This window comes from Tiliqua scincoides, chromosome 1, assembly GCF_035046505.1.
Source record: "Tiliqua scincoides isolate rTilSci1 chromosome 1, rTilSci1.hap2, whole genome shotgun sequence".
NCBI classification, from domain to species: Eukaryota; Metazoa; Chordata; class Lepidosauria; order Squamata; family Scincidae; genus Tiliqua; species Tiliqua scincoides.
This window is the reverse complement of record NC_089821.1, coordinates 82047996-82066599: the sequence shown is the minus strand read 5'-3', so window position 1 is coordinate 82066599 and position 18604 is coordinate 82047996. Positions and strand designations below refer to the sequence as shown.

Sequence of the window (18604 nt, the reverse complement as noted above, 5' to 3'; positions counted from 1 at the left end):
CTCCAGCCCTTTCTTCATTTTGGTTGCCCTCTTTTGCACCTTTTCCAGCTCTTCAATTTCCTTCCTGGGGTGTGACATGTAGAATAGACAATATTCCAAATGTGATCACAGCATAGATTTACACAGGGGGAATATAATAGTAGCAGTTTTACTCTTCATTGCTTTCCTAACGACTCCTAGAAAAGGAATTGTGAACAGTTTCTTTATCCAGTGTGTAATCAGTTTGTGGAACTCTTTGCCACAGGAAGTAGTGATGGCATCTTGCCTGAATGCCTTTAAGAAGGGATTGGACAAATTTCTGGAGGAAAAGTTCATTAGGGGTTACAAGTCATAGTAGGTATGTGCAAGCTCTTGGTTTCAGAGGCAGGCTGCCTCTGATTGCCAGATGCAGGGGAGGGCACCGGGACACAGATTATGTCTGTTGTCTTGAGTGCTCCCTGGGGCGTTTGGTGGGCCACTGTGAGATACAGGAAGCTGGACTAGATGGGCCTTTGGCCTGATCCAGCAGGGCTCTTCTTATGTTCTTAACAAGACTGCAAATTTTATATTTATATAAAGATATATTTTTGTATCACCTTTCCAACCAATGGGCACTCAATGAAAAAATAGTGCAACTTCATTATCAGTAAAAAGAAAACATCAGGAAATACAGTAAAAACAATCAATTAGAAAAGAACAAACAGCAAAAACAATTCAGCGCAGCAGATAGCATTAGCAGTAGCATATTGCCCCCTATATATGACGTGGCCAGCTTTGGAATAACATGTACAGAGCCCGAATCTGTAGGAAGGATCCAATTCTTTTCGAGTACTCCAAATGTGTCAAGACATTGGACAGTATTTCAGTGATGGAGTAGATGTCATTACAGGTTGGGCCTCATTATTCGCTCAAAAAAGGCAAAAAACGAACTATAGCAAATCAATTTAAAAAGCAAAGTTTCTGTGATTTAAAAACAGCCTTGCTGACCTTTGTGATGTAAGATAAGAATCATTAAGAAGACAATCCATCAATCAATCATCCTCCAAGAGCTTAGAAAGGAGCTACACTCAGCCCCTCCCTTCACCAATGCAAGGTGATCACCTTTCTTTCATGTGCTCAAGGGGAAGGGAGGGGTCCACTGGGGAGAGAAGGATTGATGGATTGTCAGCCAGCTGCCCTCCCTCCCTCACACACACATTAAGGAAGCCATTGTTAAAGGACTGTTCAGTTTTTTAAACTGATTTTAAAGGGATGCATTTTTCCCCTTCCCCAGGGATCAGCACATTCCTTCTCATTTGCAGGGCCATTCGTGTTGAGTTAAATCCTTGTATAAAAAATCTGTGTATAAATAGGCTGGACCTGTATTTATTTGCAAATTTATATCCAGCTTTATTTCCCCGAAAAATTCAAAGCAGCTTACAAATATAAAATCACATAAAAACAATCAAAATATTGAAATATAAAACAATGATGTTTGTCAAACTCTGCACACTAACATTACCACCTGACTAGTTTGTTCACAATGCAGGCATGTCAGTCTATGTTCTGCCATTCCCCAACCACTAAGCTTTCCATGTTACTTTTACCTCTCCATACTATATCCTTAAAAATGCATACGGAGAAGTGAGTAGGAAATGGACTAAGAATCCTGTGTTGGTAACATTCATGTAGACATACTCCCCACATGCAGAGACGAACATTGTCTTAGAGCTGAAAGTAGGTTTCAATACCATCCAGTTCTTCTAGATTGTCTTAAGTCAGATTTGGGGGCTGGAGTCATAGCTTTGCAGCGGTTCCATTCTTGTCTTCAGAGATCTTCAGAAGGGACAGAGTTGAGTGAATTCAGGTCTATCTGTGATTCAGTATGAGAGTACTTTAAGTTCCACTCTGTTTCTGATTCTGCTTATCTTCTGTGTACAGCAGCTGGGTGTGACTGTTTGTCTAACCCAGAAGCTGCAGTAAGTTCTCTGAATGTGTCTGGATGCTCTTCTAAATAGGAGGGCAAATAGACTCCATGCAAAAATTGAGTGATATTGGTGGGCAGTGTGGTTGTTTCTACACAGTTGGTTTCACTTCCACTAGGTGGGGTCCTGTGTCCCCTGCTGGCTGTCCCATTTTTGCTCCTCTTCCTGACTTTGCTTCTTCATTCTCAGGTGAATGTGGTGCTCCTATGTACTTTTTACCAGGGTGCATCAGGCAAGCCAGTTGTAACTTGTCCTGGAAGACAGGGATCTGGCAAAAGTAATCCATCCTCTTGAACTGATTGCTATAACACCGGGGTGCCCAAACTTTTTGGCAGGAGAGACAGATCATCTCTCTGTGACACTGTGTTGGGTGCCGGGGGTGGGGGGAAAGAATTAACTAACATTTAAAATTTGAATAAATTTACATAAATGAATACATTAGATAGAACCTATGTGAATGAATGCATTTTACTGAGGCAATGATGCACATGGGATAATCAGGGATGTACTTTTACCAAACATACAGACCAAGCCAGAAAAGGGGAGGGGGTTTGCGTAACTCCTGATCACACACCTCTAGTGAAGAAATAAAACACAGGGAGACATAAATTGTTCAGAGGCAATGATGCACATGGGACATGAGAGTAGTTGAAATAACACCAATCGGGACAATCAGGGATGTGTTTCGAGACTAGCGACACTCACGGTTCTTCTCCGTAGGTAGGGTTAAGGGTGGTGAGCATGTGGGTGACCCCAGAGAATCCAAAGTGGCAGCTGTGGAGCGCATGAGGCAGCAGCCGTGGTGGAGGGCTCACCCTTGCTGCTCTTGCACTCCTGTTCCCCTACTCATGGCACAAGGCAGCAATGAGCGGGAATCTGCAGCTGAAGGTCTGTGAAGCAGCAGTGGCAGCGAAGAAAAACTAGGCCTCACTTTGCACAAGGCCTTTTATAGGCCTTGAGCTATTGTAAGACCTGAAGGTGTATCACAGATGTGAAGCAGCAAGCAGCAAAGAGAAAACTTGGCCTGCAGCTAGCATCAAGTAGTTGCATCAGGCCAGTGCAGGCTCCAGCAAGTCTCCAACAATCCAGAGGTTCGGTGGGAGCTCCTGTGGGCAGGATTTGGGGTCCCTGAGAGCCGCAAATGGCCTCTGGGCCAGGTTTTGGGCACCCCTGCTATAACACACTCTACAAGGGGCTACACTTGAAGACAGCTTGAAAGTCCAGTTAAGACAAATTCCAGAGGTTACATATAGCACTGCAATCTTATACACACACATGTGGGAGTACTCCATTCAACTCAATTGGGTTTACTTCTGAGTAGATATGCATAGCATGGGCTTGTGCTAGAGGTATTTGAAAACTGTTGTTTATTTTACTCGGAAGTAAGCCCACTGTGTTCAGTAAGACTAAAGCTGTAATCTGATCTTATTCACCAGAAACAAACACCTCCAGCTATGTCTGAATGCAGGAAAATCAACAAAGATTATGTGGCACCTGAGAGCTTACTATGCAACATAAGGTTTTGTGGGCCACATTCCTATTTCATCAGATGTGTCACCTGGTTCCTGACTACTTATGGATGAATTCAGTTAATTGCCAGTGGAAGTCTTGCAATGCTATAGGCTTCTGACTCACAACTAGTTCCTGATGACTTCTTAAGTGGATCATAGGAACCATTTTCTCTTCTCTTAAAAGATTTTTAAGAAGGGAATGAGAGAAAACTATTAAATGCAGACAAGGTAAATTAAAAGGCAAGGTTTTAAAGCAGTGATTTTCAACTAGTGTGCCATGGTAAACAGTCCGTAAGTGTACTGTGGAAGTATGGGGGAGGGTCAGTTATTATTAGGGCCAGTGGGAGATGGGTACTCCCACTAGCAGTGTGGTGTGCCTTGAAGTACTGCAGGGGCTGTAATGCACAGTGTAAGCAGCCCCTCCCACTCACTGTCAGAACCATTCAGGGTAGCAGTAGCAACCTGCAGGAGAGGCTGTTTTGTTCAGTGAACACCTGCATGTTGCCATCATGGCTTAGAATGGCTCTGGTGGTGGGTGGGAGGGGCCACTTACATGGTGCATTGTAGCGCCTGCAGTACTTGTTGTTTTGCCCCCTCCTCTAGCTACGCTACTGAATCACAAACATATTGAACATTAGAAATCTTAGCCCATAATAAAACAGGGAAACAAGATCCTTCAAGAAGCCATATAGTAGGCTAGTAGTCCTCTACCTCATATACAAAACACTCTTGCCTTAGTTTACAATAAAGGCAAGAAAAACATTTATAGATAAATACTTATGACTATTTATACCCAAGAGGTCCTATATACCATCTCAGTTTTGTTGATGCCTTGAAAACATGCAGTCTCATGTCACTCACCTTTTCTTTTGCTAAACTTCCTTGGCTAAAGCAGGCACAAGGTTATAGTTCCCTAAGAGGTTTCATCATGGCTCATTCCATCACTCCCAAGCAAGACCTGTGATTATGGCTGATCCCCTTGTCTAGGAAGATGGTTTTCCAGTGCCTTCTTTCAGAATACCAATTCAAAAATTTGGAATCCTTTTGTAACTCGTATCAGTCCTATATTATGACAATATTATACATAGCATATCATTTTTTTAAAGTTGGTGTTCTGTCACCTTTCCCAGGAAACGGTTTATCAGCCAGACTGCATAGTACAATGTAGAATTTAAGTTTTGTGGTTTCCCAGATCATTTCCAGTTAGTCCAATAGGACTGATAATTTTGGTAGATCTCACAAATAGCTTGGAATTGGCATTTTCACCCCCCCCCCAAATACCTTCTTTTTTGTAGCCTAGAACACATAGCAGAAGATGGAATTAGAGTTTGAGGTTGTTATATTAGACTAGTTAGTTCAATTTTTGTTGCTCTGCCTAGCTCAGAAGTGACTTTTCCATAAAATATTTTACAGCCCAGTATGGATACTACTGGAACCCTGGACCCATGGGGGTGTCTATGACTTCCTTTATCAGTCCAAATTATTCCTACTTTGAAAGCTCATGATCATGTCTCTTTTATTGAAAAAGTGTTACTGACCAGATCAGGTATGGGAATGTGGGGTCTTATTCTGTCCCTTCCACCCAGTGTGTGGTGGTATGTGAGTCTTGCTTTGTGTGGTGCTTGAAGATGAGTCATTCACAGCTCTTGTTTGCTTAAAAAAATACATACACACAGGTGTTGGCTGCGAAGGGATTAATGCTATTTCCATTCTGCATAGACGTCATTTCCAAAAGACTGTTCTCATGTATCTCTAATTCACATATTCTACTATGTCTTGTATTATCCTGAGTTAGGAAAAGTCCACTCTGGCTTGTTCCGTCCTGTTCTGGAAAGGGTTTTGGCCTGGAAGAGGTTCATAAGAACTACTGGAACGGTTTCAGGTTGAAAATAGTGCTCTCAAGTGGAGGGGCAGGCGGTGGGTGGTGAGGCAGAGCCTCCCCACTGGAGTCCTTCAACAAGTGCAGCCACCCTGTGAGGTGCCCAAGGGTTTTGACCTGGAAAGGATTCATAAGAGCTATTGGAACAGTTTCATGTCGAAAATAGTGCTCTCAAGTGGAGAGACGTGCGATGGCTGGGGAGGCAGGAGAGGCAGAGCCTCCCCACCGGAGCCCTTCGAAAAGCGCCGCAGCCGAGTGAGGCGCTGAGCGTGCGGGTTGTGGGTGCTGAGTTGGGCACCGCACACGGCTGCAGCGCTTTTGGAAGGACTCCGGTGGGGAGGCTCTGCCTCACCTGCCTCCCTGCCCGCGGCACGTCCCTGCTCAAGCGCACCTCGAGCACTTTCACACCGTGCCACAAGAAGTCCTGCTGCTCGCATTCAACACGCGAGGCAACCGGGACAGGACTTCTGCCTCCTTGCCAGCCAGCAGGCGTGCGCTCCGGTCTCCGCCCACCAGCCCACACCCTATCCCGTCCCTCGAAGGAAGCCGAGGAGGGCGGAGCCGAGAGCCACAACAACATCTCAGCCTGTGCCCGGCGAGCCCAGTGGTCAGTCGGAGCAGTGGGGCTGCGGGAGGAAGGGTCGCCTTTTGGAACGCACCGCGGGGACCCAGGCAGGCAGAGCTCAGACCTGAGTTCGAGAGAGAAGCTGCCCAGCCACCCGGGCGATGCCTGCCCGTGGGGAGCAGCCCGGCGCCGGTCAAGTAGAGCCCAGCGAGGAGGAGCGCGCCCAGGCGCAGCTGAAGCCCGCGTCGCCTCTGCTCCGAGAGCTGGGCTCCTTCGTGGCGCGGGCGCTGCTGTGCCTGGCGCCGGTGTACCTGGCGGGCTACCTGGGGCTGAGCACCAGCTGGGTGCTGATCGGCTTGCTGCTCTGGATGTGGTGGAGGAGGAACCGGCGAGATAAGCGCTCCCGGCTCTTGGCCGCCTTCGGGCTCGTCGAGGATGAGAAGCAAGCCATCGCGCAGGGCATCGCCTTGCAGCAGCTGCCTGCCTGGGTAAGTGCGGGCGGGGCGGCGGGGACCCACCGCTGGCCCGATCGCGCTGCCACTTTTGTTGGCCCGACGAGGGAGCTTGCTTGGATGCTAGCACGCTTCTACCCCGGGTGAAAGGAAAGACTGCGGGTGGTCCCCTGGGAATCCTATCCAACAAGGATGATTCTCAGCGCCCTCTCCGAGAATGAGGTGCTTGAGCAGCCCTGGGGTCCAACTGAAGCTTGCACGCCTCTGTGGCTAAGAAATGTCACCTCAAACCAAACCACACACACCTCTTTTCACCACTGAGGAACCGATTTTGGAATGAACAAGGTGATGGCTTGTATGACTGTTGGAGTTATGCAACTCCAGCAGCTCTTCGATTTGTGGACTGAGGCATCACATTTAAAACAGTGGTATTAAATCCAGAGGAATAAATTGTAGCTAAACTGAAAGATGCAAATTAAGCTTGTTGTAAAGCAGTGTTTCTCAACCTGTGGTATGGGTACCCCCAGTGGTACTTGAGGTGGTGTCTGGTGGTACTCACAGGACACCTGGCAGCAACACCAGGAACGTGACACAACAAACAGCGGTAGGAGGTCCAAAGCATGCTTTTCCATTCTCAGAAAAGCCCTCCTGTCCACCCTGAGCCTTGTACTGGTATTGGTTGTGTCACACCTGGCCTCCCAACCCTGAATTAACTGGTGAAATGTCATCACCAGTTACAGTGGTAACTGGTAAATAAATAGACCATGTAAAGTGGTACAGTGGAGGACAAACACTGTGGAAAGACACTGTTGTAAGCAAAACAAAACCTCTTAGCATCAAACTAAAAAATGTCATAAGAAATTTTTTTCTCAGCAGCTAAATCAAAGTTCCTTGTTCGCTTTTTATTTTAACATCTCTTGTAAGTTTCCAAGATTTGATTTTAAAGGATCGCTACTTCTGTAGTTGAATGTAGATTTTTGACATCTTGATTCATAGGGCCCTTTTATTTGTGTCACCCAGATTATGGGATGCTCTGTCCTGGCCTCCTCTTTGTTATCTGTTTGCTGCCTGGTGAAAACTTCTTTTCATTCTGATAGGCATTTAATTTAGGGTGCTGGTTTTACCCCTTCACTGGCACTCGTTTTTGAATCTGTAGTTGTTTTGATTTATTGTCTGAGTTTTCAAGTCACCTTGGGGCTTGCTATGGCCAAAGGTTGTAATAAACCTATAATATAAACACCTTTTCCCCCCAATTCATCCACTGAAGCTGTTCTCTGGATTCCAGTTCAATAGGAAGTTGTGTCTGGAGCAATGTGTCGATTGTAGCAACACCAGGAACGTGACACAACAAACAGCGGTAGGAGGTCCAAAGCATGCTTTTCCATTCTCAGAAAAGCCCTCCTGTCCACCCTGAGCCTTGTACTGGTATTGGTTGTGTCACACCTGGCCTCCCAACCCTGAATTAACTGGTGAAATGTCATCACCAGTTACAGTGGTAACTGGTAAATAAATAGACCATGTAAAGTGGTACAGTGGAGGACAAACACTGTGGAAAGACACTGTTGTAAGCAAAACAAAACCTCTTAGCATCAAACTAAAAAATGTCATAAGAAATTTTTTTCTCAGCAGCTAAATCAAAGTTCCTTGTTCGCTTTTTATTTTAACATCTCTTGTAAGTTTCCAAGATTTGATTTTAAAGGATCGCTACTTCTGTAGTTGAATGTAGATTTTTGACATCTTGATTCATAGGGCCCTTTTATTTGTGTCACCCAGATTATGGGATGCTCTGTCCTGGCCTCCTCTTTGTTATCTGTTTGCTGCCTGGTGAAAACTTCTTTTCATTCTGATAGGCATTTAATTTAGGGTGCTGGTTTTACCCCTTCACTGGCACTCGTTTTTGAATCTGTAGTTGTTTTGATTTATTGTCTGAGTTTTCAAGTCACCTTGGGGCTTGCTATGGCCAAAGGTTGTAATAAACCTATAATATAAACACCTTTTCCCCCCAATTCATCCACTGAAGCTGTTCTCTGGATTCCAGTTCAATAGGAAGTTGTGTCTGGAGCAATGTGTCGATTGTAGCAACACCAGGAACGTGACACAACAAACAGCGGTAGGAGGTCCAAAGCATGCTTTTCCATTCTCAGAAAAGCCCTCCTGTCCACCCTGAGCCTTGTACTGGTATTGGTTGTGTCACACCTGGCCTCCCAACCCTGAATTAACTGGTGAAATGTCATCACCAGTTACAGTGGTAACTGGTAAATAAATAGACCATGTAAAGTGGTACAGTGGAGGACAAACACTGTGGAAAGACACTGTTGTAAGCAAAACAAAACCTCTTAGCATCAAACTAAAAAATGTCATAAGAAATTTTTTTCTCAGCAGCTAAATCAAAGTTCCTTGTTCGCTTTTTATTTTAACATCTCTTGTAAGTTTCCAAGATTTGATTTTAAAGGATCGCTACTTCTGTAGTTGAATGTAGATTTTTGACATCTTGATTCATAGGGCCCTTTTATTTGTGTCACCCAGATTATGGGATGCTCTGTCCTGGCCTCCTCTTTGTTATCTGTTTGCTGCCTGGTGAAAACTTCTTTTCATTCTGATAGGCATTTAATTTAGGGTGCTGGTTTTACCCCTTCACTGGCACTCGTTTTTGAATCTGTAGTTGTTTTGATTTATTGTCTGAGTTTTCAAGTCACCTTGGGGCTTGCTATGGCCAAAGGTTGTAATAAACCTATAATATAAACACCTTTTCCCCCCAATTCATCCACTGAAGCTGTTCTCTGGATTCCAGTTCAATAGGAAGTTGTGTCTGGAGCAATGTGTCGATTGTAGTGGAGCTACTGCACTAGAAATCCCTTCCTGATGAGACCCTCCCAAGTTGAATCTGTACCTAGCTTTAGGGTTTGCGTCTTGTATGGCTATCTTATATGGTTAAACTGGTTGAGGTTAAATGTCTTCTGAAACATTTGTCCTATTTAAAACATTTAGAGCCCAATCTTATGTGTGTCTACTCAGAAGTAAGTCCCATTAGAGTCAATGGGGCTTACTCCCAGGAAATTGGTTAGGATTGGGCTGTCATATGTCATCTTTCCAAGATGAGATTGTTAAAACATATTTAACTATGATATACAAATACTGTATTAAAATGCAAAGGAACAAGAGGTTGTGCCTTGTTACCTACTGGGGTTCTGTTCTGGAACCCTCAGTGGATTAAAAAAAAATAAGTGGCTACCAAATCAGTGCAAAAATGGCTTTAAAGACCCACTTCCAGGTTTCTTGCAACTCTATTGTCGCCCCACACTATACTGCCTTTAGGTACTAGTTGGGATGAGTAATAGAATCTAATGGAATGAAATTATAGTTATTTAACAGCAAAAAGGTAGGAAGTAGGATTTTGATGCTTTTTTCCTTGTTACAAGGCATTTAAAGGTGGACCCCAGTATCAGTGGTGAGTCAAATCAGTGGATACTGTAGTAATCTAGCAAGAAAACTAACAACACTTTGCTGCTGCCTATAACAGGCTGTGATCCTGAGAGACAGGATGGTACAGTGGTTCTGGGGTTGGACTTAGACCAAGTTCAAAACTTCACTTGCCCATGAAGCTGGGTGACCTTGGGCCGGTCACTATCTCTCAGCCTTACCTACCTCACAGCGATGTTGTGAGGCCAGATGGAGGGAAGAAACTCTGTATATCACCCTGAGCTCCTTGAAGGATGAGTGCCATAAAAATGTGAAAAATAAATGCCTTCTTGTATACTTTTTTAAAATTTTTCCTTTTTTTATGAACTGCCTTGGGTTCACTTATAACACAAAGATGATACAGAAAACTCAAACTGTCCTGTGGGAAAGGAAATCTATGATGTACAGACTAAATGAGATTTTAAAGTATGGCAACAATAATTACTATGAACTACATGCAATTAAAGGCTTCAGGAACAATGCAAGTAAATTAATATGTTAATAAGAAATGCCAATAAAGTAACTATGCGATGTCAGAAGGTTTTAAAAAGGCCTCTGATGCAGATTCAGTTTAAAGTCTTATTTCACTTTGATGGCTGCTCTGATGGCTGGCTGTGTTGGAAACAGAATACTTGGATAGATGGATGGACTTTGTCTTATCAAGCAAGACAATGTTTATATTCTTATGTCTTCAGTTTATTCACTTGACCTGACCTTACTATATGAGCTGACTGATGCATTTCAATGAACAATTGGATTAGCTGAACTGAGAAGTTAATTTTATCTGTACCTTTACTACAAGATGAGTGAAAGTTCCTTGTTCACTTAAAAAAAAAAATACTGTAAGTGTCCCACTGTATGTGTTCCACACTGTATTGTGTATCAAAGGATTTTCAGTTCTATAACCAGATACAAATTTTCAGCTGGATTATACAGTATCTGTAAGAATAGAATTACTTTTGGGTAAGAGTTTAAGACACTCTGGCCTTTAGAAGGAACTCTGGGCGTTGGAGCTGGTTTAAACCAGTATGAAAACATTTTCTTTGCTTTTATTCATTTATTACAGTCTATCTATATACCATCTTTCTTATAGACTCAGAGTGGTTTACATAGGTGGGTTGAACATAAACTCCATTTTTCAGTGAGATTTTTACAAGTATAGTTCCCTGAGAAATCTCGTTGTTGTTGTTAATTATTAAGTAGTGTCTGACTCCTCGTGACCCATTTGACCACAGCATGCCAGGCCTCCCTGTCTACCACTAACTTCTGAAATTTGTTCAAATTCATGTTCATTACCTCGGTGATACAACAACAACAACAACAACAACAACAACAGTATTTATATACTGCTTTTCAACAAAATGTTCACAAAGCGGTTTACAGAGAAAATCAAATATCTAATGGCTCCCTGTCCCCAAAGGGCTCACAATCTAAAAAGATGCAACACCAGCAGACAGCCACTAGAAAAGACACTGCTGGGGTGAGGTGGGCCCATCCTATCTAACCATCTCATCCTTTGATGTCCCCTTCTTCTTTTGCCTTCAATTTTTCCCAGCATCAGGGTCTTTTCTAAAGAGTCCTCATGAGATGACCAAAGTATTTAATCTTTAGCTTCATCATCTGTCCTTCAATGAACAGTCAGTGTTGATTTCTTGTAGGATTAACTGATTTGATCTCCTTGCAGTCCAGGGGACTCTCAAAAGTCTTCTCCAGCACCATAATTCAAAAGCATCTATTCGGCGCTCAGCCCTCCTTATGGTCCAGCTCTCATAGCCGTACATTACTACTGGGAAAACCATAACTTTGACTCTACAGACCTTTGTCGACAAGGTGATATAGAAATCTCATAGAACCCTCCATTTCTCCTTATCTTTCCCTTCACCCTCCATTTCTCCAGATCTTTCCCTTCACAGTGCAGTCATCATCCTAGTTGCTAAATCTTGTGCCCTTTGAGCTCTCTCAGGCAGCTGCAAACCAAGCCTCAGATAGGTTCTCAAGATGTAATTTGTTTTTTGCCTACTGACCTCTATACTTCCCACAGAGACATTGCTAGGTCTTTGGGACAAAGTCATGCACTGAGCCCCCCATGGCACTCTCAATCAGCTCCTGTAGTGCATTGGATGCTACTGCTGCCATCAGTACTGAACATTCAGGGGTTGTCCTGGCCGGATTGGCCCTCTGATGGGCATGGGCCCTTGAGAAGTACCCAACCTGGTAAGCCCCTGATACTACCTTGATAAAGAGTTCTGAATTCATATTTATCGTATTCAGTGCGTGAGTCTGTTCCATGCTTTTTTTGTAAATTCAGTGAGTTCATTTTTTGTTTCAAAAGTGTCCGAACAGTACTTTTGTTCAAGACTTATCTTCAGAAATGAACTTCTCTTTAGTTTAGTACAGTCCATTATTTTTGGTGACTACAAGTGCCATTTCCACTATGATTTCCCTTTTTGGTTATCCCAAGTGTATTATTTGTAAACTGCTTTGTGAACTTTCCATTGAAAAGCGGTATATAAATACCAGTGGCCACGTGACCAATTTACCACCTGACCAGTGATCAATTTTCAGTGACCACCTGAAAATTGCTAGTAGAATGCATGTTGTCCTGTTTAGCTTGAAGAGATTGGGAGATATAAAGCCGATGTAAGTTTTTTGGGGTGAATGTCTGGTAGTCATTTTAAAAGGGTCTGCTTTGGTAAACCTTTTATTGTATGTTAACAAGCTACAAGTGAATTTTAATTTTACAATTGTATGTGCTGTTCTCTTTCTCTATCTCAAAGTCAGTCTCTCTCTCTCTCTCTCTTTCTCTCTCTTTGGAAGTCATTCACTGTAAAAGGACAGTTACAACCAGGAAGAGCACTTATAACTTGCCACACCTGCCTCTGAGGAATTCTGACATTTGAACTGCATTGCAGAATCTTGAGCTATGAGAAAATTGCTACCTGCAGGGAGTCCTCCTGGCATCTAAGCATTTGTGTTGGCATACCTACCCTCTTGTAACCCTTTAATGATGCCCTAGCAATGTCAACTTGGCAGCATGGTTTGAAGCTGCATAGATGTAACAGCTAGTACATTATCCCCTAAGCTTTCGTTTTTAACGCCATGGTGGAAAAGCAAGAATACTCATTGGCGCAAATATCACATATTTAGGGGCCAGCTTTACCTAGAACAACCCCACCCCCTATGTATTTTGATGTTTCATATTTTTGGGTCCCTGACTCTCCAGTTTTACAAGTGTTCTTTTTTTACAATTGAAAGCAGTGTGCTCTGTTTCTGGTTGGAAGACATGCCAAATCCTCTGAGATGTTACTAATTCAATCACAGCTTTGACTACCTAAATATCAAAATACAAGGGGCTGCTAGTAAATATATATCTGCATGGTGATTCCTACTGATGAATCCTATGTTTATGACCACCGCACTGTGACCTGATTTGTAACAACTGTACCCAGTGTCAGGGCCATTCCTCACACAAAGAAAAACAAACCTATTGAGGAAATTTGAGGCCTATCAAGCCCTGAATGTGAAATGCATTATAAGCTGCCACTGACAGGGCATAAACTGAGTAAGAGTTGAGTACTGAAACTTGTTTTTAGTGCTGAGACTTCTTGGAAAGTATAGCATAAAACAGCCGCTTTGGGCCCATGTGGAGTGTGTTTTCTTAACTTTTGAGTAAGTTAAAACAAAGACACAAAGCATCAAGGAATGGGGCAAGGGGCTCTTAAAGGATTAATTACTTTCAGGGCCTAGTTTTCTCTCAACATGAAGTAGTGAGCACTGGGCAGCTTGCAACTGGCATTTAAAATGCGTTGTTCTAGGTCTCACAAAATTGGAAATGCAGCATTCAAGCCTGAAAAAATATCTCCAGTTTCTTTCCTTCCCAAATGTCCTTCAAACCTTCCTTTGTTTCTGTGAGCACAATGGTGGAAGGTTAAGGAACAGGTTTTTGGTTTTCTTCACTGAAAAATCTCTTGTGTAGTAAAGATTGAAAAATCTTGTCAGAGATAAACAACTGAGAACAAGATCATAGGAATGTTATATTTTGAGGAAAGAGCATTTAAAATGACTTTGTCAACCTTTTGTCATTCAACATGGAACTATCAGGCATAATTGCCTCAAGGTAATCAGGGGGGGAAAAACACCAACCTCTGGTAAACAGCAGGTGTTGCCTCAGTCAGGCCCATCTAGAGTCCAACCTCACTACTAGGATCTGGCTTCCTCATTGTGGAATTTTGTGCTTGTTTTGAATTTTTTGGTGTGTTTAGTGCCTTCCTGCAGTGGGAGGGACCCTTCTTCTGGGAATGAAATGAAAACACTTGTACCAGCTCTTTCAGTCACTGAACCTCTTTATGAGCCCACTGCTTTGTGTACAGTAGACTGGCAGTTGTAAATCCTTGGCCAGCCTCTGTTATGCACTAGCCAAGGTCATGATAGGGAGAGTCGTCTAACTTACCTGTGGAGCCTTGAAAAGTATGCCTAACAGCACAGCCCTATGCATGTTTACTCAAAACAAAATCCTACCGAGTTCAATGGCGCTTCCTCCCAGGTAAGTGGGCTTAAAGGACTGCAGGCTGAATACAGTGGGACTGATTTCTGGATAAATGTGCATAGGATTGGGCTGCAGTTTTCTTACTTCGGAATTCTGGGATATTTTATTTTCCTTCCAATGGTAAAATTTGACTTTACTTTCTGCCACTCGTCCAGCCTGCTTGTTTGCGTGTCGTGGTAGCTGCTGCCAAGTAACAAAGAGGGAGCTGTAAAGCTGAAGAGTGTTTGTTCTTCATCAGAGAGCAGTGCTGCTTTTTCTTTTAGCACCTATACATTTGAGGTGCTACTAATATGTTCATACAGTGCACAAGAAAGACCTCGTTAGCCCTGCAGAGCTTGCTGCACTCTAAACTGGTGCATGGCAGATGGACTGCAAGCAAAGTACCAATCAGGTGCGCACAAGCTAACAAAGACCCAAATTTATTCCAAGAAGGCTGTGACTTTTTAGTGCATGATACAGAAGCTATAGGTACATTAAACTTGTATTGAATTTGGGCCAGTTCCGTTGGCCATGATGTACCTCACAAAATCCTGTGAATGATAGTTTGGTGAGTGTAATACTTGCTGTTGCCAATTCAACATGATGCCACATGAGACTAGAATGTGGAACAAACTTGATATGGTGCAACTCTTACAGCAGTGATTCTATGGCGACTGCCCTCGGTTTCGACTCTCTCCTTGTGCTCCTTGGAACTGCTTCTTTCCATGCACATGCTTTCATAATGCTTTGCTTCATATGACTCTTACCATGAGAATTGCTGAGAATTACCTTAGAGGTATTCAGGCCCCTTTACAGGACTACAGGTATCAAGGTTTTCCATCACTTCTGCAACATGCAGGTCAAGTTTAATTTCTGGGAGGATATATTAATCTGTATACTTCATTTAATTTTTGTAATGGTTGTTGTCCCTCTCTTTAATACCTTGGGATCTGGTGGGACATGGTTGCTAGGGAAAAAGAGTTTTGTGTCAGAGCTAAATGGAAACTTAGAGACATTTGCCTGAAACATCATGAAACCTATATGCTGAAACCTATATGCTCTTACATCATTTATAGTCCAATCCTATCTTGTGCTGGAACAGGCAGGCCAGGAGACCTGTGTTGTATCCAGCGCAAGATAGTTGCCCAAAATGGCTCAGCTGGAGGTAAGGAGAAACTCTTTCCCTTACCCCTGGGTAAGTCACTGCAGTCCCAATGGGTCTCCTCTGACTTGTGCCACCTCCAGAGGTGGCATGAGTCCAAGGAGAGCAGAGCAACTTGCAGCCACTCCACACAGCTCAGGAATGGGGGTTGGGATTTGGCATAACTGCTGAGTCTCAGCCCTGTCTCCTGCTCCCCGCCTGCCCTCCCCCGGGACTGCCCTCCTCCCCACCCTCCCTAGAGCCTTTCATTGGCTGACACAAGGCTTGTCCATGAAGTCAGCGCAGAGGCTGGATTCTGCCTCTGCAGGTCAGTGCACGTCCCTGTTCCGGCCATGCCAACTCCCAAGGAGGCACAAAGATGCCTTACAGCATGTTTGCAATACTGCTGGGCCCAAGGGTGCCTTAGGATTGCACCCTTACTCTCTTTCACAACAGTCTACCCAGAACACTTTAGGAAGTGGGACTTGCTAATCATGTATTATCAAATCATTAGTATATTATACTGATTTCTCTGAAACCCAAGATTCAGTAAAACGTATTTTTCTCTATAAGCATGCCTCAAATTCAAATCTAAAACAAACCCTCCATTAGGCCCAGATGATTTTCATCCATTTACTTGTCTCCTTAGTTGAGATGTTTGATCAGGGACATTAAATAGAAGTCATTCTCCTAAAATTGTTATAGCATGTTCTCAGATGTATATTGAGGATGTAATTCAGGATGCTATATTTTGCTATGATCACTTATCTTAAAAATTCAAGATAAGCAGACTCTTATTGATAAGAATATAACCTTATTCACTCCAAAGACCTTTTCAACTCCTGTTGAGAACCAAGATGAGTGCCACTTAGTAACTATGGTATTTGTCACTGTTACTGCTAAGTGTTAGCTATATCTTTGCCACTTCAGATGCCAGAGGTGGTCTTAGGTCAGATCAGACCCTGTGTGCCTGGGTCCCTGCACCTGCCTGGAAAAATCTATGCCAAGGTGCCGCAAGCAGAGTGTTTCATCTCAAACACTTGCCCCTATATTTGCAAGGCCTGAAATGGGCCTCCTGGAAGCAGATGGTGACCTCATCACCGCCAACTATTTATGGGTGCCATGTTTCATGTGTATTGCAATCAGCCCTGGGATTGCCTCAGCTGCTTGTTGTTTAGGGACACACGGAGGTGGCACCTCCACACACATGGTCTTCATTGGGCCTTGCCACTCCTTGGGTCGGTCCTGTATGATGCTACACAGTTAATATGCACGTTGGGGTGACCAAGTGGCCCTCCTTTCTTACTAAAGAACAGTAGATGATTCAAAAATCATGTATGCTGACTTCTAGACGTATGCAGCAAAGGGCTGGGAAAAAGTGTTCTAGAGAATTTATGTGTTTCAATTCATGGATACTATATATCCAAAGAGCTGTGCTTAGCTGAAATTTTCTTGCTTCAAACTAGTTATGTAGTATGGTGAATAGTAAAGAAGCTTTGCTATACTGCAGGGGTTTCCAAAGTTTTTGGCAGGAGGGCCACATCATCTCTCTGACACTGTGTTGGGGGCCAGGGAGGGGGAAAGAATTAATTTACATTTAAAATTTGAATAAATTTACATCAGTTTGCATAAATGAATATATTAAAGATGAACTTATATGAATGAATGAAGGTCTTGCAATAGCTCAAGGCCTATAAAAGGCCTTGTACAAAGCAAGGCTGGCCTTTCCTTTTGCTGCCTCTGCTGCATCACAGACGTGAAACTGTAAGCAGTTGCAGGAGACCTCATCTCACAGCTCACGCAAGAGGTCAAACAGTTGCCCTCACAATAAGAGCAGCTGCGTTGGGCCAGTGGGGGCTCCAACAAATCTCCGGAGGGCCAGAGGCTCATTGGAGACTGGGGGCTCCCTGAGGGCCGCATTGAGAATCCTCAAGGGCCGCAAGTGGCCCCAGGGCTGGGGTTTGGGCACCCCTGCTATACTGGGTTGGAACATTCATCTGGCGAACCCAGGATTGTCTGTTCTGATGTGCAGTGGTTTTCGCAGCTTGAAATCCTTGTAACTGGAGATGCCTGGGGCAAACTGATGATCTTCAGCATCTGTTGCAGAGTTAAGTCCCTCTCCAAGTAAGGGCATAATAAATAATGAAAGACAATATTCAGTAGCCTTGCTTTTTGACACTTCCACTCTTGCTTCTGTTCTGTAGGATCAGAAAGCTAAATACTTGAATCCATGAGCAATTGTCTCCAACGCAAATGTACATATGAACTTGTTTAGTGGAAATTTGTGTGTAACTAAGGGCTGATTCCTTAGTTGCTGTTGAAGTAATATTAGTAGTAGTGTGCTTGATCTGAACTTCTGATTCCTGAGTGTTATATAGTGGGTCCATGCGAATCAAGGAAGGCATAGTGATAAAAGCTCAATACGTTTATTCCATCTTCAGAACAGAACCTAGCAAAATACAAGGCAAACCCCATAAGTCTGGGCCAATCAGTTATGCAGGATTTCGATCCTGCATAACTTACATACATAATATGAGTCTGATGCAGCCTTCATTTGGGCTATTCATAGATATTGGAGTCAACTGAAATATGTTATAGTCCTTCCTTGACTGTACAATTTCAGAAAAATGTTCCTTCACTTTCTAAACTCCCCCCCCCCCAAACCTTATATTGGGGAGAAGGCTCGGTTAAAACCTATTCTCCTCATGGCATGTTTGCTTTTCATAGGTGGGGAATTTGTGCAACAATAGGGCTTCAAAATGCATTTCTCTGTTCTGCAGTTTGAAGTGGTACGGTACAGGAAGAGCTGTACCATCTGTGGTTTATGCCTGTTTTTAATTGCCCTCTGTGATCTCTTTAGTTGAATGCTGAAAGAGTAACTACTAGTAGAATATGAATTAGATAAGGGATTTTAGTAACCATGGAATGAGCACATGTGGTTTCAAGCCAGAAACAACTTGAACTGCTTCAAGAACTGGAATATCAGTTTCTTCACTGGTTGAACTCCTGCTGAACAAGCAACCTGTGAAACCACAAATTGAAGGTGCGTCTGTTGTGAGGGATGTCCAGTGTGACATGCTTTCCAATTTGCTTTCCCAGTATTAGTGATCAAATTTCCCTTGTTGGCAG

The 18604-nt window shown here is 43.4% G+C and overlaps 1 protein-coding gene across 1 annotated transcript in view; it reads left to right on the top strand.

The window, feature by feature from the left end:
• Positions 1-6059: 6059 nt before the first annotated feature.
• ESYT3 (extended synaptotagmin 3) overlaps positions 6060-18604 on the top strand; it is a 49859-nt gene continuing 37314 nt past the window's right edge. Inside the window, exon 1 of the mRNA XM_066621469.1 lies at positions 6060-6386. Coding sequence (XP_066477566.1) covers positions 6060-6386 — 327 coding nt within the window. The remainder of the gene's footprint in view (positions 6387-18604) is intronic.